The sequence below is a fragment of the Mirounga leonina genome, unplaced genomic scaffold (genome assembly GCF_011800145.1).
Source record: "Mirounga leonina isolate KUSES-001 unplaced genomic scaffold, KU_Mleo_1.0 Mir_448, whole genome shotgun sequence".
Lineage (NCBI taxonomy): Eukaryota > Metazoa > Chordata > Mammalia > Carnivora > Phocidae > Mirounga > Mirounga leonina.
Genome location: NW_023270758.1, coordinates 2,494,003 through 2,515,893, shown reverse-complemented (window position 1 = coordinate 2,515,893; position 21,891 = coordinate 2,494,003). Strand labels below are relative to the sequence as shown.

Below are 21,891 nucleotides of genomic sequence, written 5' to 3'. Positions count from 1 at the left end.
TGGGATACCCGCGCTGGGGCTGAGGGAGCGGGGCGCACGCGCAGGGGCGTCACGGGGTACGTCCGAAGCGTGGCCAGTTGGAGAAACCGAGCCGTGCTCTCAGTTTTGAGAGTGTTCGGAGCCGAGGAGGGAGCGTGGTGTCTGGGGCGCTGCGGACAGAGAGCGTAGCGTGCCGCTCCGGCGTGGGGGTGGTGACGGCTGCGGGACCAAGGGAGGAGCGAGCGCCTCGCCCAGTTCTCGGGGTGAGGCCGCAGTGGGGGTCGCCGCCGCGGAGTTTTGGAGCTGTTGGGTGAGTGCCCGCAGGCTTCTTGCCCGTAGCTCCTTCCCACCTGTCCCGTCCTTTTCTCCTCGGGGCAGAGCCCTACCTTGCTGAAGGCCCGAAGGCCAAAGTGGTGTGCAAAAGTGTGCCCTAGCTTTGTAAAAGTTCTGGAAAATTTAGGTTGATTCCTGAAATGCCGAGGAAAATTAAAAATGACTTTTTTCCCTTTACCCGGTACAGGACTAAGTCACTCCGTGTCATCTAATTTGATTTCTACTTGAAATTGTCCTGTGTATGTATTTTCAGTGTTAAAATATAGTGTGTGCGTGCAGTAACTACAAAATAAGTAAATTTATTTCTAAAAACTTGTATTTAAAACGGAATTTTAAAATGCTTTAAGACTTTAAGGAATCTGGCAGCCTTTAGTTATTTTTCTAGTTTTTTTTAGATGGTTTTTGAAAACCAACAGTTTTGACAAATGACATAATTTTGTGTTTGGGGACATAAAGTTTTAATAGTGTCTGAAGAGAACATCTTCTTAAGTGTGAACTAGAGAATAAAACATCTGTCTAAGAGACCTAATTGTCTTTGTACCTCTAGGACCTAGCATTGTGTCTGGCACATTGTAGACATTTAACAAATGTTTGCAGAATGGGGGAATGCTATTTTTAAATGGACAGACATGTTATATGAAGCCATTTAAACCCATTATGCCCACTATATGATCTTCACACATCTTTAGAACCTTTAGTAGACAGGCTTGCCTAGACAGTTATCTTTGAATACACCTGACCGAATCCCACCGGAAGAGCTTCTCTTTCATGAGATGGGCAGTGGGATTTCAGAATCTGTATTTTAACCAGCCAGGTGATTTTTATGCACAGCCAAATAAAGGATCCATCTGAAAGAAACGGATCTCAAGGATCTACCACCAGAATTGTACAACCAAGCTTCAAGAACTAGGCTGTGAGGAGTTTGTGCACTAAATCATGGCCATTCTTTCTCTCCATGTTAGCTTAATTTCCTCTACTATATTAGTCTTTACTCCCAGAGTGGGATGTTGCTGCTTCTGGCATACAGACTCACCTCATTACATTTTACCATCAGAGAAAACTTGACCCCACTCAAATTAGAAAAGGACTAGAAGGATTCCGATTGATCTTACTGAGATTATGTATGCCAATCATTTTGACGCACAAAAAAAGATCTCAACTTCCATTTAGATCTCATGTCTAAAGTGAGAGAAGGGTGCCTGGGTGGCTCAGTTGGTTAAGCAACTGCCTTCGGCTCAGGTCATGATCCTGGAGTACCGGGATCGAGTTCCACATTGGGCTCCCTGCTCAGCTGGAGGTCTGCTTCTCCCTCTGACCCTCTGCTCTCTCTCATTCTCTCTCTCTCAAATAAATAAATAAAATCTTTTAAAATTTTTTTTAAAAATAAAGTGAGAGAAGATCAGTTCTCCAAGGGCCATCACATAATAATAAATAAATGTGGCATGGAGTGCCTTTTTTCTAATTTGCATGTGTCATATAAACCAGCAGAACCATAATTCCCTAATAATACTCATTAATATTGAGCACTTAAAATGTAAGCACTGTACTAAGCACGATATGAGTATAAACTCAGCTAATAACGAGTTAAATAGGTATTGTTGGATACCCATTTTACAGATGACAAAACAGAGGCAAAGATAGGCTATGTAACTTATCCACAATTACTCAGATTAAAAAAGTGGTGTACTGGGATTTAAACTCAATTTATCTGGCTTCAGAGCTAGTCTCTTCAATTCTTGTAGGGACTAATAACATACTGCTTCTCAAAAGAAAGGAATTGCTATTCCAATAAGGCTGTAGTTCTCAACCAGGTCCAGTTCTGTCCTGCGAAGATATTTGGCAATACCTAGAGACATTTTTGGTTGTCACAGCTGGGAATGTGGGTGCCACTGGCATCTAAAGGATAGATGCCAGGGATGCTGCTGAACGTTCTGCAATATACATATAGCCCACTATAGCGAAGAATTATCTGGCCCAAATTCCAGTAGTGTCCAGATTGAGAAAACCAGTCATAAGGGAAAAAGGGCTTTGAGCTGACCAGCTACCTTTTTTTTTTTTTTTAACATTCCAGATGTTGATCTTCATTATCCTGGTGTGTATTTGAATTTCCTGTGGAGTGTTCTAAAGTTACACAAGCTTTCACTGAAATTTTTACCCCTTTTTTCCCATCTCACTACTGAAGCAATTCTCAGGAGGGTCAGATGATGTGCAAGGTGGGGAGGATGTGGTATATTAAGATATACACATTTTCATCTGTAGGAGAATTTTAAATTAAAACAAAAGTAATTGATTCTTCCAACCTCCCTTCTACTTAAAACCAGTGTTCTGATGACACAGTTTGTCCATTAGTTTTCTGGCTTCCTTCTGCCTTCCTCCCAAGTTAGTTAAATAAGCATAGGTAACTTACAGCCACTCTTTTGTACAAACCAGCTTGATCCTCTACCTACTTACTCCTTCCCTTAGAGACCCCCAGCAACTATGAAGACAGAATGAAACTGTGTAAAAACTGGCACTCTTTTAAGAAGATGCCTGGATACTTCCCAAATTATGGTTCTCCAGCAACATAATTGGGTAGCTTTTTATTAGTTTCTAAGGTTATCTTTTGGTGTTTTTACTTTACTAGAGATTCATTAAATTAAGTCACCTTTTTTTAGAAACACAGATTTGGAAAGGTTAAGCCATTCATAAGTTAGTTCAGTCAGATCACTGTTATCCCAGCCCTTATGTGAAATTTAACTCCCTTGCCAGGAGAGAAGTTTGCTGGGGTTTTTTATCTGTTTTTGTAGATAGGTCATGGTGAAACATTAAAAAGTGGAGAGAGGTTAAAATATGCCTGGATGAAGAGCCAAGAAGGGAAATGAAAGAATAGGATTTTACACAGCCTGCATGCAGTACTCAGAGTCTTTCACTAAAAAATTAAGAGAAAGGTACAATATGGTGGTGTGTGGTATCAAAAAAAAAAAAAAACACACCCCACATATTCGAAAAACTTTCCCAGGGAAAAATGATGATTGTCAAGAATAAAATATATTTTGGAAGACTATATCTAGCACAGGCTTTTATGTAACCATTGTATAATTGCACATGTAATATTTTCAGGATATCGTTATATATGAAGGTGAAATAGTAGTAATGGAGAAGGTAGCATAAATGGAAGAAATCATTTTTAAAGAACAAGTGGCAAAACCTAGTAGCAGTCATGGGACGCCTGAGTGGCTCAGTCGGTTAAGAGTCTGCCTTCGGCTCAGGTCAGGATCCCAGGGTCCTGGGATCGAGCCCCGCATCGGGCTCCCTGCTCAGCGGGAAGCCTGCTTCTCCCTCTGCCTGCCGCTCCCCCTGCTTGTGCTCTCGCTCTCTCTCTCTGACAAATAAATAAATAAAATCTTAAAAAAAAAAAAAAAAAAACTAGTGGCAGTCTGTGGGGAATAAATGATTAAAGAACAGCCACATGGATCTGAACTTGAACCATTAACAGAGCTAAGGAAGTTAAGGAAAGTGAATTTGGAAAGATTTATCAGCAAAATCTTGTGCCTTTACAGCTTTTTCATGGCCCATGGTTTTGTTAGTGAGCCTCTAAATGTCAGTCCAACTATGTTGTTAAATGTCGAAACAAGAGCTACAGAGAGACCAGGGCTACCCTGGGGAATCCAGGCTACGGTGGTCACTGCAGCTATACAAGGTTCTACCCTTCCACCATCACCAGAACCAGTTTGAATGGTGGCTATAATCAAATCTTTACCTTAGCCAATCCAACAAAGTTTTATTGAGTAAACAGCCTCTTTGGGTACTTTTCTTGATGTTAGAGATACTGAGATTTAAAAAAAACAGACAGATCCTCCCTGCCTAAAGTTTACAGTCTACTTCCCATAACTGAGAAAAAGCACAAATACATACAAAAGATACCAACATTGCATAGCCCATAGCAGAAAAAATGATGTGGGAGTGTGTGTCAGAAAGGGGTTCATTCACTCATTTTTTTCAAAATATTGAGCACATACTCTCTGCCAGGTACTACTAAACACTGAACACAGAGTAAAGAACTCCACAGAAGAAGTGTCCCTTTTCTGGTTTACATTTTAGTAACAGAGGTAATAAACAAACAAGATACTTACAGATTGATAAATGCCGTAAAAGAAATAAGGTGATAAGAGGGAGTAACTAAGGTTAGGCCAGTCTTGGACTCTAAAGCAGATCCAAGTTTGAGGTGGTCCTACCATAGGCACTGCAAATGTACCATCCCTCAAAATATTTGCAGCTACTGTTGTAGAGGTAAATAGTCCCTAGTAACTAGTTTATAGGATTAACTAGGATTATAACTCAAGCCCATAGAATCACTGGAAATTTTCTAATTTCTCTTTAGTGCATACCCAGTTAATTTCCTGCAACATTTATGAAGATGGCCATTTCTTATGATGCTGCTTTTCAAAAGAATAGATCAGATTTTGTTGTACAGGTTTTATAAGAAAGATACCCAGAGGTATGAATATAAAAAGAGGGTTTGGTGGGGGTGGGGGTGGGGGTGGTTGTTTTCAGGCAGGAGAATTATTCAATAAACCGTGTGCCAGATATTTTTCTACTCTTGGAGATGGGGAATGAGAAACAATGACACAATGACCTTTTTTAACTATTTTTCTTTTTTTACATATATTCTATTATATATGAATATATAAATAATATATATTATCTATATTCTATGTATAAATATATATATCTATATTCCATATATATATTTATATATGCATGAAGTAATATGTGTATAAAAGAGTGATATAAAAATAGGAGTATGGGATTTCTGATATTTGATCCCAGGTAACATTTCGTTGAATATTCTATATTTCTCCTCTTTAGTCTTTACCAGTGGTGAATCGCCTCTTAAATAGAAGAATGGTAGTGGTGTTTAGGCATATTACACTTCTTCTTTGGAAGAATTTTGCTTTAAAAGTGAGTATATTCATCTGAAAAAATAAGGGGGGTAGCTAATACCCAATGAGTAAATATGTTATGGTAACTGATACTCTCTATTCCGGGATCATAGATTCAGAATGAGCATTTGGATCATCAAAAATCAATTACACACTAGAGTTAGGGAGCTGTTAGTATGTTCCTTAAGAAGGCAGATGATTGGCATATATATTTGGAAGTCCAGAAACCTACATTGGTTAAAGGTCAGAAGAGGAAGTAAGAATATCACTAATAAGAGGAAGTCGAGGCGAACATTTGATCACATGTGACAGGCATATGGGTTTCAGGAGGACACAAATACTGAATGAGAATGCAAACCAAAGAGAAGTCTAATGAGACAGGATCCAGCTTCCACAGAAATTGGAATAGCTGGGCAAAATGGGCTAGAGAACAGACACAACACACCAACACCAAGAAAGTTTGATAATTAACAACCTTCTGCCACAATAAAGTTGTTTCCAAATAGTTCCTTTTTGGTCAACAGAAAGCATCTTAGGGGGAAGAGCTGATTGGAGCAAAAGTGAACTACTGGGACCTTATCAAGATAAAAAGTTTCTGCACAGCAAAGGAAACAAGCAACAAAACCAAAAGCCAGCCTACAGAATGGGAGATGATACTTGAAAATGGCATATCTGATAAAGGGTTAGTATCCAAAATCTATAGAAAACTTATCAAACTCAACACCCAAAAAAACATAAGCCAGTTAAGAAATGGGCAGAAGACATGAAAAGACACTTTTCCAAAGAAGACATCCAGATGGCTAATAGACACATGAAAAAGTGCTCAAGATCACTTATTGTCAGGGAAAACTGCAATGAGATACCACCTCACACGTGTTAGAATGGCTAAAATTAACAGCATAGGAAACAACAGATGTTGGTGAGGATGTGGGGAAAGGGGAACCCCCTTGCACTGTTGGTGGGAGTTGAACTGGTGCAGCCACTTTGGAAAACAGTATGGAGATTCCTCAAAAAGCTAAAAATAGAACTACCTTATGATCCAGCAATTGCACTACTAGGTATTTACACAAAGGATACAAAAATACAGATTCGAAAGGGTACATGCACCCTGAAGTTTATAGCAGCATTATCAACAATAGCCAAACTATGGAGAGAGTCCTAATGTCCATCAACTGATGAATGGATAAAGAAAATGTGGCATATCATATATATACAATGGACTCTCAGCCATCAAAAAGAATGAAGTCTTCCCATTTGCAACAACATGGATGGAACTAGAGTGTATTATGCTAAGGAAAATAAGTCAGTCAGAGAAAGACGAATACCATATGATTTCCCTCATATGTGGAATTTAAAAAACAAAACAGATGAAGATATAGTAAAGGTCGGGGAGAGAGAGGGAGCAAACCATGAGACTTCTAACAATAGAGAACAAACAGGGTTGATGGAGGGAGGTGGTAGGGGGACGGGCTAAATTGGTGATGGGTATTAAGGAGGGCACTTGTGATGAGCACTGCATTTTATAGGTAAGTGATGAATCACTAAATTCTACTCCTGAAACCAATATTACACTATATGTTTACTAACTAGAATTTAAGTAAAAATTTAAAGAAAAAAAAAACAGAAAACAAAAAGAATGAAGAAAAACGAACAGAGCTTCAGAGACCTGTAAGATACCATTCAGCACACCAACACACATGTAATGGGAGTTCCAGGAAAAGAGAGAAAGAAAAGGACAGAACAAATATTCAAAGAAATAATAGGTTAAAACTTTACAAATTTGATGAAAAACAATCTCTATATTCAAGAGGCTCAGTATAGGTTAAGTATGGAGAACTTCAGGTAGGACTGCCTTGCCAGCGCAGCCTCTTCCTCAACCATTCTTATTTGAAGGAAAGCTTGTTCCAAGCAAGGAGAATGTTTCTCAGCAAAAGAGGCCCTGGTTGTCCATTCAAACCAGATTCCCATCTATGAGAACTACCCCAACCTGACCAGTCCCTCTATAACCGTCACCCATTTGTATTTTCCCATAGCTCTGAGATCTTCTGCAAGCCCACCAGGTTGGTCTTAGGGTCAATGAATATTCAACTCACAGGATTATCATAAGCCATGCTTGGTACCAGTCTACTCAGTAGGACAGGAAATGGCAGCAGGGCAGCACCAGGTGCTGCTCTTGTGCGAGTCCCTGCAGCAACTCAGATGCAAGAGGACAAAACCCACATCGCATAGGTGTGGGAACCTCCCTGGCTTAGAAGCTCCATAGGAGCAATTCCAAAGGCAGAGCTTCCAGAGTCCCCACAAGAGGCCCAATTATAAGTGATGAGGATCACTGCCCTCAAGAAAGCCCAAAGTCTAGTTTCTTTGTCAGGTGTTTATAGTTCTCCTTGTCTGGGTGTAATTTGTCCATCAGGGATCATTTTTACCATAAGCAGTATTGCCTAGTAACACGGGTTATGTTTTTATCTGGTTGCCAGGAGAACATAAAAAGAGCCAACCAAAGGTCAAATTCTCATGCAGAATGGATAAAAAATGTAACACACTAAGATGCTTCCAGGACTCATTTACTTGTTTGTCAACAATAGAGACACACGAGATTGCTTGTCTACATTTTAAATATATATACACATACGTGTGTGTAAGTGTTGGGGACAAGGTTAGGGGACATTTCACTGTATATGCGTCTCCGAATCTTGGGTGTAGGTAGGAATTACCATAATTTATAACCTTCTCTCTTCCTTGCTTCCTTTCCTCCTTAAACCCTTCCCTATGTAGTGATGGCACCAAGCATAAGCTAAGTACAGCTATTGCCCTGTTAGGAGGGCCTGACATCATCTTCCTCGATAAGCCATCTTCTGGCATGGATCCTGTGGCCCAACACTTCCTCTGGGACACAGTCTCATGGACCCATGAGTCTGGCAAGATCATTGTCATAATCACCCATAGGTGTGGCTTGTATCTTGATTGAGGGATGGGGAAGAGGGGAGTTACACTTGGTGCCATGGGCATGTGATTGTGTCCAAGAACATAAGTTAGTAATGACCTTGCCAGGGCCTGTTAATATCCCTGGAAGAATTATAGTCTGTGATTCCTGCCAGAAGAAATACCCTACAGTTCTTAGATGAACTCTTTGGAACACTCTATCCAAAAAATGAAGAAGTAGAAAGAGATTGGAGCTCTTACTGCAGGTTTAAGCATCTGCCTCTTGGTTTCTGTTTTTATATTTTGACTATAAGAGAATGTAGTCAATAGAGGTCCCCTAAATCTTACATGGGTCCTAAATACCAGTCTTACCAAGAACTTGCCTGATTCTTTGAGGGTTCTAGCCTTCACCATGCCATGGTGAGCCTCTCCAGCTCTACCTCCCTCTGGTTCCTTATTTTCCCAGGATGGAAGAATGTGAGGCTCTGTGTTCAAGACTGGCCATTATAGTAAATGGGAAGTTCAAGTGCCTTGGCAATCCAGGCAAGGATCCAAAGAATAAGTGGAAGTGCATACATTCTACAGGCCAAAATCAAGATGGATAAGCAGGCAAAAGAGGTGCAAAAGCTGAAGATACTCATTGAAACAACTTTCCAGGTACTAAAGGTTAAGCATGACCCTCTCAATTAAGCTTCTCTTGAGCCCTAGTGTTCCCAAACTTTTCACGCCATTGATGTAGACATTAAGAGTTAGTAAGTAAGGCCCTCAGCCCCTCTTTGTCATTATGCGATTACAGTGCTTTCTTCTCCCTGTGATTCTAACTACATTCTACAAGATAATTCTTCCCAGCTATGAAATAATTACTCTTGTACCAATTATCAGTTCCAATATTTACGATTTCTCCTGGCTTAGTCAAGGTATGATCAAGAAACACCAACTAGGCCACAATGGTGACACTGAGCCACGAGGCCAAGCAGAAGCTGCAGCAGCTCCTTGAGGGTGGCCAGTTTGCCATCTGCGGGGGCTTTCTTCCTCTCGTGATTTACCTGGGATTCAAGGGTGGGGTTGCAGATCCTGGAATGCCTGGACCAACTGTTTTGAGCTAACGGGAATAAAGGTTATCTGGATTTGGAAGCAATCAATGGACAGGAACAACATGGAAGGTGTGCACTCTGGCTGGGATAGAGATGGGACATCGCGCAGATGTTCACCAGTTGAATGGCACAGGGCTCCTCTCAGATGAATCTGTGGCAGAATGGGACCTCAACTGACTTATTTATCATAGACTATATCAAAATACATGTTTTTAACAATGTTAAAAAAAAATGCTAACTAGCACTAACAGCTCTCTTCTCATTTTTCAGGTAGAATTTGTGTGAGGGACATAACTATACATACAGCCAACAGATAAATGTTTGCACAGTGCAGATGTCCCCTCTATGTAAATGGTAGGCCATTGTTAGAGATAACCAGCCTATATATACCCATGCCTTTGTCTTCTCTCTGTGGTTAATCATATCCCCATGGTTTGCACAGTGCCTAGCACACAGTAGGTATTCAGTGAACTTCTGCTGAAAGCCAAGAGTGTGACATAATCAGATTTGCATTTAGAAAGACCAATTCAACTTCAGAATTTAGACTAGTGATATGTTTTTGTTATCTATTCCCATACTTGTCCTACCATAGTGTTTTTTCTTCTCTTACTCTATGTAATTGCTGGTCTAATTGGCTGTCTTTCTCACTTGTAAATTCCATTATGGCAAGGGCCATATCCTGGAGTAGAAACAAAATTGGAGCCTGGCCCAGTATGGCAGTATGTTAGGGCTTGGCCAATCAAATTAGGTCAAAAGGGGGATGAAAAAAATGAAGTTCAGATGTCTGCCTCCTATCTGGCTTTCCTGGGATGAAATTCAGAGACTTCAAAATTAAAAAAAAAAAAATCCTCCACCCTCCAAAAATTTTTCATTTTAATTGTGATGGAATTGTCAGGATCCTAGTGCCCTAACTCCTTGCCGAGAGGATTATTTTCCTCCACAAGTAATATAAAAGGGCGGATCTTTAGCCTAGCCTAGGTTGTTACAAAAAGAGTGAGCCCAGCTGGGCATTTGTGAGCTGGCCAAAAGAAAAAGCTTCACTCTGCAACTTCTCTTTTTTCTTCCCATTTTGTGCAAACGTTTCTTACTGAAGCCTCCTACCTGTCCGTTCATGCTTTCTGCCTCGATGCTGGGCTCAAGCCTTGTTTTCCTCTTCTGCCTACAGTATCAGACAAAAACCAGTTTGCCCAGTGAGCACTTTTTAAGCTAAATTACATCATTAGCATAGTTCTGCAAATTAGATGGCCATGCACTTAAGTAGTATCCATGCCTACCTGAGATAGACTAGTATAGAGCATACTATTTTTTCGCGTTTTTTTCCTATAACAATACAATGAGTTAAAATTACAGTATTTAATGTTTTAAGGTTGTTTCCTCCTTAAATTGTTTAGCTATAGAACAGTGTAGACATGGTTTAGGTATAGGCCAATATGCTTAGCCATGTGACCTACATCAAAGTGGTATAGAAATTTAGGAGATAGAGAAAGAAATGGGAGCTAAAGCAGTCATGGAGGGCTTCACCAAGGTAGTGGGACTTCAGGTAGGTATTTAGAATGAGTGCCTTTTCCAGGTGACCAGTTTAATTTTCATTTACAGACATTATTTTGAGATACTATTATTTGCTAGGCACTATGCTAGGTGCTAAGGCTATAAAGATAAATAAAATGGGGTCCCTGACTTCATGGAGTTTACAGCCTAATGGGTAAGGCAGACCCATAAACAGGAAAAAAAATTAAAATATTAATTTATAATACTTCATATTTACTCCATTTCAATAGAACAATTATATTTCTTTCTGTTCTTTAAATTCTAATCTTATGCCCACTTTGGAATCATTCTCAACTCTCTTTCACTGTTTGTAACCACTCCCGCTCTATATCAGAGTAAAACCATTTCTCTTTGACTAGCTCTAAAATCTTCCGGCAAATGAGAATCCCATCTGTGCCTTCACACTTTCACACTTAGGGTCAAAAACTTTCAAAATAGCTTCATTCTGCCTTCAGTCCCTTCTTTCTGCTGCTTGAACATTCTCTATCCTCATCCTTAACCCCTGTCTTCCAAAAGGAAAGCCTCTTTTGCCATTTTGTTTCTTGTTTTATTCTGCTTTCTGAGGGTATTATATAAAATCCAAATTTGAATCAAATAGTAAAGATCGACCACTCTCTCGGGCTGCTTCTCTATTTAAAGGGACCAAGTGTTTTTGATTAAATATTTTAAAAATACAACTAATCAAGGGGCGCCTGGGTGACTCAGTTGGTTAAGCCTCCAACTCTTGATTTTGGTTCAGGTCTTGATCTTAGGATTGCGGGATCAAGCCCTGCATCGGGCTCTGTGCTCAGCGTGGAGTCTGCTTGAGATTCTCTCTCCCTCTCCCTCTCCCCCTCCCCCCTGCACACGCGCTTGTCGCCTGTATGTGCGCGCATGCGCACACTCTCAAATAAATATTTTAAAAATACAACTAATCAAAAAATAACATTTAGATCAACATAAAGTGGTTTCTCACCTCATCCTTATGAATCAAAAATATGAGCTCTGTCCATATTTTCAGTGTGAAGTGAATTCCTGAATTTTTTTTTCAAAGATTGCTCCTTCTAGAATGCAAGGATCCCAGTGATTTTTTTTTAAGTTCAATTAATTAACAATATAGTGTATTATTAGTTTTAGAGGTAGAGTTCAGTGATTCATCAGTTGCATACAACACCCAGTGCTCATTCCATCACGTGCCCTCCTCCTTCATGCCCACCACCTAGTCACCCCATCCCCCCCCCACCTCCCCTCCAGCAAGCCTGTTTCTTTCCTATGCTTCAGAAGTCTCTTACGGTTTTTCTCCCTCTCCGGTTTCATCTTGTTTTATTCTTCCCAGGTTTTTTTTGTTTTGTTTTTTACTAACCAGAATCATGCTGTATGTATTGTCCATGTGCTTTTTGGAGATGTTCTCAGCCTAGCACACTCCTTTTATCCATTTTATATTCCACAGAAATAGATGTTTGGGTTGCTTCATTCTGCTGTTATAATTATTCCCACTTTTGTGCACAAACTTGGGCACAGGGGCTGAAATTTGAGGGGAACAGTGTCAATTTGAGCCCTTGGCAATCTGAGGTGAAGGCATGTTGACTTGGCATTTAGCAGGTGGCAGGCCGTGCACGCTGACTCGGGCAGGAGGGCAGGTGGACCGTGAATTTGGGACCCACAGGCCGATGGCATTGTGTGTGACAGAGACGTGGCTGGTTTTGCTCTTAATTTTTGTTTTTCTGGGAAACTTGATCTCTCCCTCTATTCTAAATGAAAGCCTTGCTGGATAGAGTATTCTTGGCTGTAGATTTTTTCCTTTTAGCAGTTGGAATTTATCATGCTGTTTTCTTCTGGCCTGCAGAGTTTCTGCTGAAAAACCCACTGATAGCCGTATGGGGTTTCCCTTGTATGTACCTGCTTTCCTTTCTCTTGCTGCTTTTAAAATTCTCTTTATCACTACTTTTTTTTTTTTTAAAGATTTTATTTATTTATTCATGAGAGACAGAGAGAGAGAGAGAGGCAGAGGGAGAAGCAGGCTCCCAAGGAGCAGGAAGCCTGATGCGGGACTCGATCCCAGGACCCTGAGATCATGACCTGAGCCGAAGGCAGACGCCCAACCATCTGAGCCACCCAGGTGCCCTTTATCACTACTTTTGGCCATCTTATTTACTTTGTGTCTTGGCACAGACCTCTTTGGTTTGGTTGTGTTGGGGGCTCTCTGTGCCTCCTGGATCTGGATTTCTCATTCCTTCCCCAGATTTAGGAAGTTTTCAGCTATTATTTCTTCAGACAAATCTTCTGCGCCCTTTCCTTGCTCTTCTCCTTCTGGGATCCCTATCATGCGACTGTTATGCCTGACAGTGTTGCTGAGTTCCCTGGGTCTATTTTCATTTTGCGTATTTTTCCCCCCTCTCATCTGCTCGGCTTGATTGCTTTCCATGACTCTGTCCCCCAGGTGGCTGATCCTTTCTTCTACTTCCTCTTGCTTGCTATTTATTCCAGATGCTCTATTTTTATTTCCATTTAGTGAGTCCAATAGCTCTAATTGGTTCTTTTTTACGTCTGCAAGCTCTCGGTGGAGGGTCTCATGGAGGTCCTGCAGTCCTTCCTCAATTCTAGCGAGCATCTTTATGAGCGTTACTTTAAATTCACTATCAGACATATTACTTATCTCCATTTTGCTTAGGTCTCCTACTCTGATTTTGTCCTGTTCTTTGATTTGGGACATATTCCTCTGTCTCCTCATTCTGTCTCTTGCGCTGTCTGTTTCTCTGTGTTAGGAAAGTCAGTTCCGTCTCCTGCACTTGAAAGTAGTGGCTTTATGAAGAGGTCCTGCAGTGCAATGTCTGTTCCCCAGAACCTGGTGCTTCAGGGCGTGTCTCCTATGTGTGTTGCCCCAGGGGTGTCCTCCCGTTGTGGCTGGGACGTGTTTGCCTTCAGTCCTGTTGTCTGCGATGGCTCCCTGCCTGTTGTGGGCAGAGTCTGGTGCCCGTGGTGTTAGTGGGCTGCTTCGGGGCTGCCTTGGGCTGGAGTTGAGTCAGACCAGGCGTTTGCCGGAGATGCAGGAGCACCAAACTGCAGGCCCTGTCCCTGTGTCGTCCTCGGAGAAGCTTCTGTTCGTGGGTGGGGCCTGCAGTCAGACCAGCTGCCTGCCCTCAGCCCACTGCTGGGGTCACAGTCAGACGGGTGTGTGCTTATCTTCCGCTCTCCCTGGGGCAGGACTCACTTTGGAGTGGTGCTGACCCTTGTCTGGGCCGCGCACACACTGCCAGGCTTGTGGCACCGCTTTGACGGGATCTTGCCAAGAGCGATCGGAGGGGATGGATCTGCTTCGCTGTGGCCTCTTGTCTGTGCCGGGCTGCGGAGAGTCTGTTCTGCCAGTTTTCGGGCTGCTTTCTGGGTTATTTATGCCGACGTGGGTGCTCTCTAGGCGGCCACGCGACAAGAGGTCAGCCCAGGGACACCCTACCCCGCTATCTTCCCAGCAGCCTCTGCTCAAGGATCCCAGTGATTTTTTAAAAACTTAGTTTGACATGTATGTGATAAAAACATTGTGCTAGAAATAGGATTGCATTATCCTATTTTTATTATGGTTAAAAAAACGCATAACATAAATTTTACCATCTTAACCATTTCTAAGTGTAGAGTTCAGTAGTGTTAAGTGTATTCACATGGTTGTGCAACCAATCTGCAGAAATTTTTCACCTTGCCAAACTGAAACTCTGTACCCATTAAAGCAATAACTCCCCATTTCCCTCTCCCCCCAGCTGTGGGCAGCTACCATTCTACTTTCTATTAATTTGACTACTCTAGACACCTCACATAAGTGGAGTGATATGATATTTGTTTTTTTATGACTGACTTACTTCATTTGGCATATCAAGTTTCATCCGTGTTGTAGCAGGTCTCAGAATTCCCTTCCTTTTTAAGGCTGAATAATATTTCGTTGTACATATACAACACATTCCTCCCTCAGTGGACACTCGAGTTGCATCTGCCTCTTGGCTATTGTGACTAATGCCACTGTGAACATGGGTGTGTAAATATCTCCTCAAGACCCTGTTTTAATTCTTTTGAATATATACTCAGAAGTGGGATTGCTCTTCAACTTTTTGAGGACCCTCCATACTGTTTTCCATAGTGTGCCTGCACCATTTTATATTCCCACCAACACTGTACAAAGGTGAAACCCTATGATTTAAGGGAAGAGTTCTTACCAGAATATTACCTACTTCTTTTACTGTAAAACAGAGGAAGAGTTCTTCCCCTTTAAGTATAATAAGGAAAGGTCAAAAAATTAATTGCAGAGAAAAAAATACAGTCAAGAATAAAGTGAGAGAAGCACCTTTTTGCCTTGAAACTTTTCCCTGGTGCAAATACAGGGACACAAAACTGACTTGTACCTCTTTCTAACAGTTTTCCTGTTCCTACCTCTGTGCATTTTTATAGAACAGGGACAGTAGGATGTAGTCAGCAATGTCACGTGTGACTAGAAAAATAAATCTGCAAGCAACATGTATATATTTTTTTAAAATTAGGAGCTTTGACTTGGTTCCTCATTTGAATTGACTCTAGCCTTTGCTTTGGTTTAAAAAATACATGTGCCCAGAAATGGCCCTTGTTTCGCCTTATCTCTCACACAAAGCACCTCTTTCCCTTTTTCAGCCCCCTAAAGCATGAGCTCCAAGGGACGGTCCATTACCACATACCTAGCATGGACTTTACCTGAGGAAAGGTGAGTGTGGTACCAGGCCCTCCTAAAGCCACAGGAGGTGTTTTGACCTTAGAGTTGGTGGATGATATGAAGCATTCAAATTCAGGCATCTGAGATATTTCAGACAAACCTGGCTCCATCAGAGACCATTTCTATTTTTCCCTTTCTTGGGTACTGTGTAAAGCCGATACAGTTTCTTTCCAGCTCTTACCATAGTAGTTTTATAGAACATGGCTTAAGACTAAATTATTTTGGCTTCTTAGGAGTTACTTGTAATTTGAGGGCATAGATAGATGAGTTCTGTTTCAGCAGGTGTGAGGTTTATAAATTCACAGTATCCTGGGAAGCTGACATTAACAGGGGTAGACGGGCAAAACATTTCTTCTCTAACTGGGATTTATTAGCTTCACAGGAAGTCTCCAGGTCCATGCAAGGTGGGAGTAAACAGAGCCTTTTCCCCCTTCTCTCTACCAACCCAGTATTTTTCCTCACCTGTCCCTTTGAGGGTCTTTAATAACAGTGATTTCTTCTGCTGCTTTGAAAGTATTTGGTATCGTGAAGTCAATCAAAGATGAATATGGATTAGAAAATTATTTCATGGGGCGCCTGGGTGGCTCAGTCAGTTAAGCGTCTGTTTTTGGCTCTGGTCATGATCCTGGAGTCCTGGAATTGAGCCCCGTATCAGGCTCCCTGCTCAGCGGGAAGTCTGCTTCTCCCTCTCCCGCTGCCCCTTCCCGCTTGTGTTCTCTCACACGCACTCACTCTCTAATGAATAAATAAATAAATAAATAAAATCTAAAAAGGGGGGGGGGTGCCTGGGTGGCTCAGTTGTTAGGCGTCTGCCTTCGGCTCAGGTCATGATCTCAGGGTCCTGGGATCAAGCCCCGCATCGGGCTCTCTGCTCAGCGGGATGCCTGCCTCTCCCTCTCCCATTCCCCCTGCTTGTGTTCCCTCTCTCGCTGTGTCTCTCTCTGTCAAATAAATAAATAAAATCTTAAAAAAAAAAAGGGGAGGGCGCCTGGGTGGCTCAGGTCGTGATCCTGGGTTCCTGGGATCGAGCCCTGCATCGGGCTCCCTGCTCAGCAGGGTGTATGCTTCTCCCTTTCCTATCTCTCCCTCTGCCCCCCTTCTCTCTCTCAAATAAGTAAATAAAATCTTTTTTAAAAAATTATTTCATTAGATCACACTAGAGCAAGTTTTCCTGGTCTTGCCCAAACAGAAATAAACAAACAAAAACCCAAATTATAAAGATAATTGAACAGTGGTTCTAACCACCATCTGACACCTCCCCACCAATCTTCTGCGTATAAAAATGACTAAGTTTTCTGTCCTTTGTGCTTTGTGTTTGTGCAACAAAAATGTAAAAGCATATACTGCTATATCCCAATTACTACATAGGGAGAGAGGCTAGGCCGGTGTTCCCAGACTTTATGACTATGCACTAGATTCACCTGGGAGGCATTTCTTTAAAATGAAGATTCCTGGGGTGCCTGGGTGGCTCAGTCATTAAGCATCTGCCTTCAGCTCAGGTCATGATCCTGGTGTCCTGGGATCGAGCCCTGCATTGCAGGAAGCCTGTTGCTCCCTCTCCCACTCCCCCTGCTTGTGTTCCCTCTCTCACTGTGTCTCTCTCTGTCAAATAAATAAAATCTTTTTAAAAAATTAAAATAAAATGAAGATTCCTGGATTCCAAACCAGGTAGATTCTGATTCAGTCAGAGTGGTGGCAAACCCAGGAATCTGCATTTCAACAAGTATTCCACATGATTCTGATGCCTGTTTGGCTTTGGGGCAAAAAATGGGCTAGGCCTTCCAGGGGATTCTCAAATTAAGGCTTGCAATTTAAACACCTAAGAAGTCGTTTTTATTCCTGGTAATTTTTCCTGACAGTATAAAATTAGTATAAAATACTACCAGGTGACAGCATATCACCATTCAATGTCACCATTCAAATAAGACTTTTACTAAAGCTATAATGAAAACATGATAAACATATTTGTCTTTCCTTTCTTTCCCAAACTTAACCAGTGTCAAGACCTCTTTGCCAAAGTAGCTTTGGCTACTTGAGTCACAAAATAATTTATTTTTTTTTTTAAGAGTCACAAAATAATTTAAAAGAAGCTAGTTCAACCTAACTTACTTGCACAATTTCAGATTTTTGTTGATATCATGAGGTCTAAGCTGGACATCCTAAGAACTAGAGCATTGGCATCTAGACGGGCTCCAGAGTATTCTTTCCCAGGAAAGTGTTAATCCTGAGGTCTCTTCCCTTCCTGTCTTTGCAATCATATGACACAGCTGATGTCACTTGGGTTCTCCCCTTCATACCTGATATCAACTAATAAGGTGCATAGCAAACTTACTTAGATCCCACGTACAACTAAGAGAAAAGTGAAAGGCAGTTTTAAGACAAAAGGGATGTGTATTTCTGTTTAATAAAATGCACAAATCCATGGGACGCCTGGCTGGCTCAGTTGGTTAAACGTCTGTCTTGGGCTCAGGTCATGATCCCAGTGTCCTGGGATGAAGTCCTGCATCGTGCTCCCTGCTCAGCGGGGAGCCTGCTTCTCCCTCTGCCTGCCGCACCCCCTGCTTGTGCATGCACTCTCTCTCTGACAAATAATTAATCTTAAAAAAATAAAATAAAATGTACAGATCCAAGAGACAGTGGGAGAATAAACATTAACTAGAGCAGCTTTGACTTCAGATCCTGACCGCTTAAGTCAGGTATCAAAAATAGCCATGCCCCTGGCCCCTGCACAATTTAGGGCACTAATTTAAAAATTAGTGATTTAAAATGTAAAGTCTTTATTTAAAAATTTTTTAAATAACCATGCCACCCCCAATTATGATTATAGCCACCTTAAACATTTTTTTTTAATTTTATTTATTTGACAGAGAGACAGTGAGAGAGGGAACACAAGCAGGGGGAATGGGAGAGGGAGAAGCAGGCTTCCTGCGGAGCAGGGAGCCTGATGCGGGGCTCGATCCCAGGACCCTGGGATCATGACCTGAGCCGAAGGCAGATGCTTATCCAACTGAGCCACCCAGGCGCCCCGCCACCTTAAACATTCATTAAAAGTCATAGTTCTCTCCACTAAGGAGCTTAAAATCAAAGAAAGGTAAAATGTTGATTCTGGTTGAAACTGGGCATTAGGTAAATGGGAATTCATTATACTATCCCTTTAACTTCTGTTTGAGAACGCCAATACTGTTTTTTCTTTCATCTAGTTAAGGGAGCTAAAACATGATTAAAAAATTAATTATCAGTAGAAGACAGTAAAGTTCCAAGAAGGGAGAAAAAACTCCAGGCTATAGTGGTATTGGCCGGGAAGGGATTCTGAGAAGAACAGGGAAGGAAATGCCAACTGTCAGAATAATGGATTAAGAGGAGCCATGATTAATGCCTCCAGCCCTAACATGGCAAGGTGATGTTCCCAAGTTCAAACCACTTTCCTGGGGCGCCTGGGTGGCTCAGTCATTAAGTGTCCGCCTTCAGCTCAGGTCATGATCCCAGGCTTCTTGCTCAGTGGGGAGTCTGCTTCTCCCTCTCCCTCTGCCAGCCACTCCCCCTGCTTGTGCTCTCTCTCTCTCTCTCAAATAAATGAATACAATCTTTAAAACACACACACACACACACACTTTCCTGGAGTCTCCTTCCTTATGACTTTCCTCCCCACCCACCTTCACACACACGCACCCACCCAACTGCAGCTCAAAGCAGGAAGTTGGGCTCCATTGAGTCAGATTTGACTCTACAGTAAGAAAACCGACAAAACTTTCCAGCAATGTACTCCTCTAGTCTTCTATGTCTATTCTCTTCTTGTCTGTTCATTTTCTCTCCCAGGGCTTGAAATATCTCCTATGCAGAAAGTTTCAAGGACCTCATTTTCTTCCACAGAATTCTAGCATTGTGGCAGAAATATGACATTAGCTGGTAAGGCAAACTGGAGAAATTTCAAGGTTTTCTGTCACCTACACTTTGTTTTTATGCTAGTCTGGGTCATGGGGTATTCTAAAAGAGGAAGAGATTTTAAAAATACACTTACTAAGCAACAGTAATGAGTAAGGAGATATAAGCAATCTGGAGCCTCATCTAGAGAATGCTCTTCTTCCCTCCCTTTTTTCTCCTTTATTTTGTATCCTCTTGGTCACCCACTTTCTTCTGTGTCTTTTTTTTTTTTTTAAGATTTTATTTATTTATTTGACAGAGAGAGAATGAGAGACAGAGAGCATGAGAGGGAGGAGGGTCAGAGGGAGAAGCAGACTCCCCGCCGAGCAGGGAGCCCGATGCGGGACTCGATCCCAGGACTCCAGGATCGAGGAGCCGAAGGCAGTCGCTTAACCAACTGAGCCACCCAGGCGCCCTTCTTCTGTGTCTTCTATTCTCAACTCTTTTACTACTTCCCTCCATTATGGGGACTTACTACTCCAAGCATTAATTATTCAAAAGGTATAAGGAGTGTCAACACAAAATGAGAATTGGAGCTCATGGATCCAGCCTCTTCTATCACCTTAATTATGTAATTAGCTACAAGACTGGTTGGGAGCTGAAGAAAAGGATAAGGTGGAAAATGTACAACACCTACCACCACCACACATGTTACTAATGGCATCCCATCTCAACTACACGCACACCTTCCTCCTCATGTAAGCAGCAGTCACTGAAGTAGGTAGGACACAGGTAAGACGTGAAAGTGTTAGATCTGTCCATAAGATGGCAGTACGACTTTGGAGTGTACAGCTTAATAGGAAATTTTGCAGTGGTGTAAAATACAAATAAACTTAGAATTTTATTTATGTAGCTGATGTCATGAATTATATTTCAGTTCCTACCACATTTGAACAGAATTTTTTGTTTGGGTCACAGTTATGTTTTGAGGTGGGGGTGAAGAATTAGGGAACATTCTAAATAGGAGTTATACCATCTACCCTGAACTGTTGGAAGTTCCAATGACTGGAACTCTCAGGGATGCAACTAATTTGGGGGTAATGCTTAAAAAGTACTGGAAACAGAGATTTAGGTCCCATGTTAATGAATTTGAACTTTATCTTGAAAAACATGGGGAATCATTGAAAAATTTTAAGCAGGTGGGCAACTTGATGAGAGCAATGTTTCTCCAGCCTCACTCATTGGTAGAACACCTTCATGATTTTTGCCCTATCACCAATAGTTTACTCAACGTTGTTTAAACCTACTTTAGTCTTTTTGCAAATGTATTTAAAGAGGAAACTCTTTACCAGCTTTGCTTGCCATAATATTCAAAATAAATGTACAACTATTGAAATGGAATAGTGTTCATTTATGAACAACTTAAAATCTCATGCACCACTAGTGTTAAGTCTGCCACACTTTGAGACAGGGGTGCCCCCTAAAGGCACAGAAATTGGGTTTGCACCAGATTCTTAATGGCCAGATCGGGTCTTAAATGTCACCTGAAATCCTGTTAGACAGTTGTAGAAGTCAAGTAAATCAGCCACAGGCCAAAGAGTTAGACGTAAGTTTGTCTATGCGTTGTAAATGTCTACAGCACCACCAACCCTTCTGAAATTTTAATGTGCATATGAATCTTGTAAAATGCAGATTTTGATTAAGTATGGAGATTCTGCATTTCTGACTCCAAATGGTATTGATGCTGTTGGTTTCCCAACCGTGCCACAGTAGCAGACTGTAAGTTCCTGAAGGGCAAAGACCACGCCTTCATCTTTAGCAGTGTCTGACACAAGGCGATTTCACGGTTAATACTCACTGAAAAGTGAACTTTCTTCCCCCGGATAGTCACATGACCCAAAATGCAGCTTTCAGCTCAGAAGTACCCCCCAACACACACCCCTACTCTTCAAAACATTTTCAGTTTTCTCATACGAAAATTATAGTTAAGTTTGTGTTTTCTACATAGCCCCAGCCTAAGAATATAAATTTCATGAGAGCAGAGACTTTAGTTGTGAGGACTGCCTCGGTTTCAGGATTCATCCATTTGTGTCTCCCGCCTGTTCTGGGAGTGAGAGCAGCGAGTTCATTGGACAAGACCTCTACCCTCATAGAGCTAACGATCTAGTGAGGACTTTAGCAAGCAAGAAGCAGTCACGCCCGGCTTCGAAGCCCAAGTCTCGGCAGAAAGGCAAAGAGATAAGAGAGGACTCTCCTTACGCGCTGGCTGTGCGGGAGCTCGAGAGCCGACGGGAGCCGAGAGACCGCGGGAGGAACCCCGGGAAAAGGGGCTGTCTCATTGGACAATCCGGGTCGGGAGAATCCAAAGTGGCGGGGGTGGGTTGTGATGGGCTGTCCTAGAGCTAGAGCAGGATCACAGAGTGGATATCCGAGCCAGGACGAGAATCCAAAAAGTGGTAACATAAGTAATCTTCTGAGTATTTACTTACAAAACTTTGCGTCCGCCTATACTGCGTCTTGGAGGAAT

General features: G+C 41.8%; 1 protein-coding gene across 2 annotated transcripts; it reads left to right on the top strand.

Moving 5' to 3' along the window:
- The first annotated feature begins 67 nt into the window (after positions 1–67).
- Positions 68–9,601, top strand: LOC117999155 (mitochondrial import receptor subunit TOM7 homolog). 2 transcript variants are annotated; one of them, XM_034988088.1, is made up of 4 exons: positions 68–289; positions 5,161–5,253; positions 8,620–8,810; positions 9,066–9,601. In XM_034988088.1, the coding sequence occupies exon 4, from the start codon at positions 9,101–9,103 to the stop codon at positions 9,257–9,259; it is 159 nt and encodes a 52-aa protein (XP_034843979.1). In that variant the 5' UTR covers positions 68–289; positions 5,161–5,253; positions 8,620–8,810; positions 9,066–9,100; the 3' UTR covers positions 9,260–9,601. The 2 variants fall into 2 exon arrangements, 1 of the variants encoding a protein (XP_034843979.1); XR_004676227.1 differs by lacking the exons at positions 8,620–8,810; positions 9,066–9,601 and adding an exon at positions 5,759–5,861.
- Positions 9,602–21,891: the final 12,290 nt, after the last annotated feature.

What these genes read in the sequence shown, in the direction of transcription:
- LOC117999155 (XM_034988088.1), top strand. Translation starts at nt 9,101, where the DNA reads ATGGTGACACTGAGCCACGAGGCCAAGCAGAAGCTGCAGCAGCTCCTT.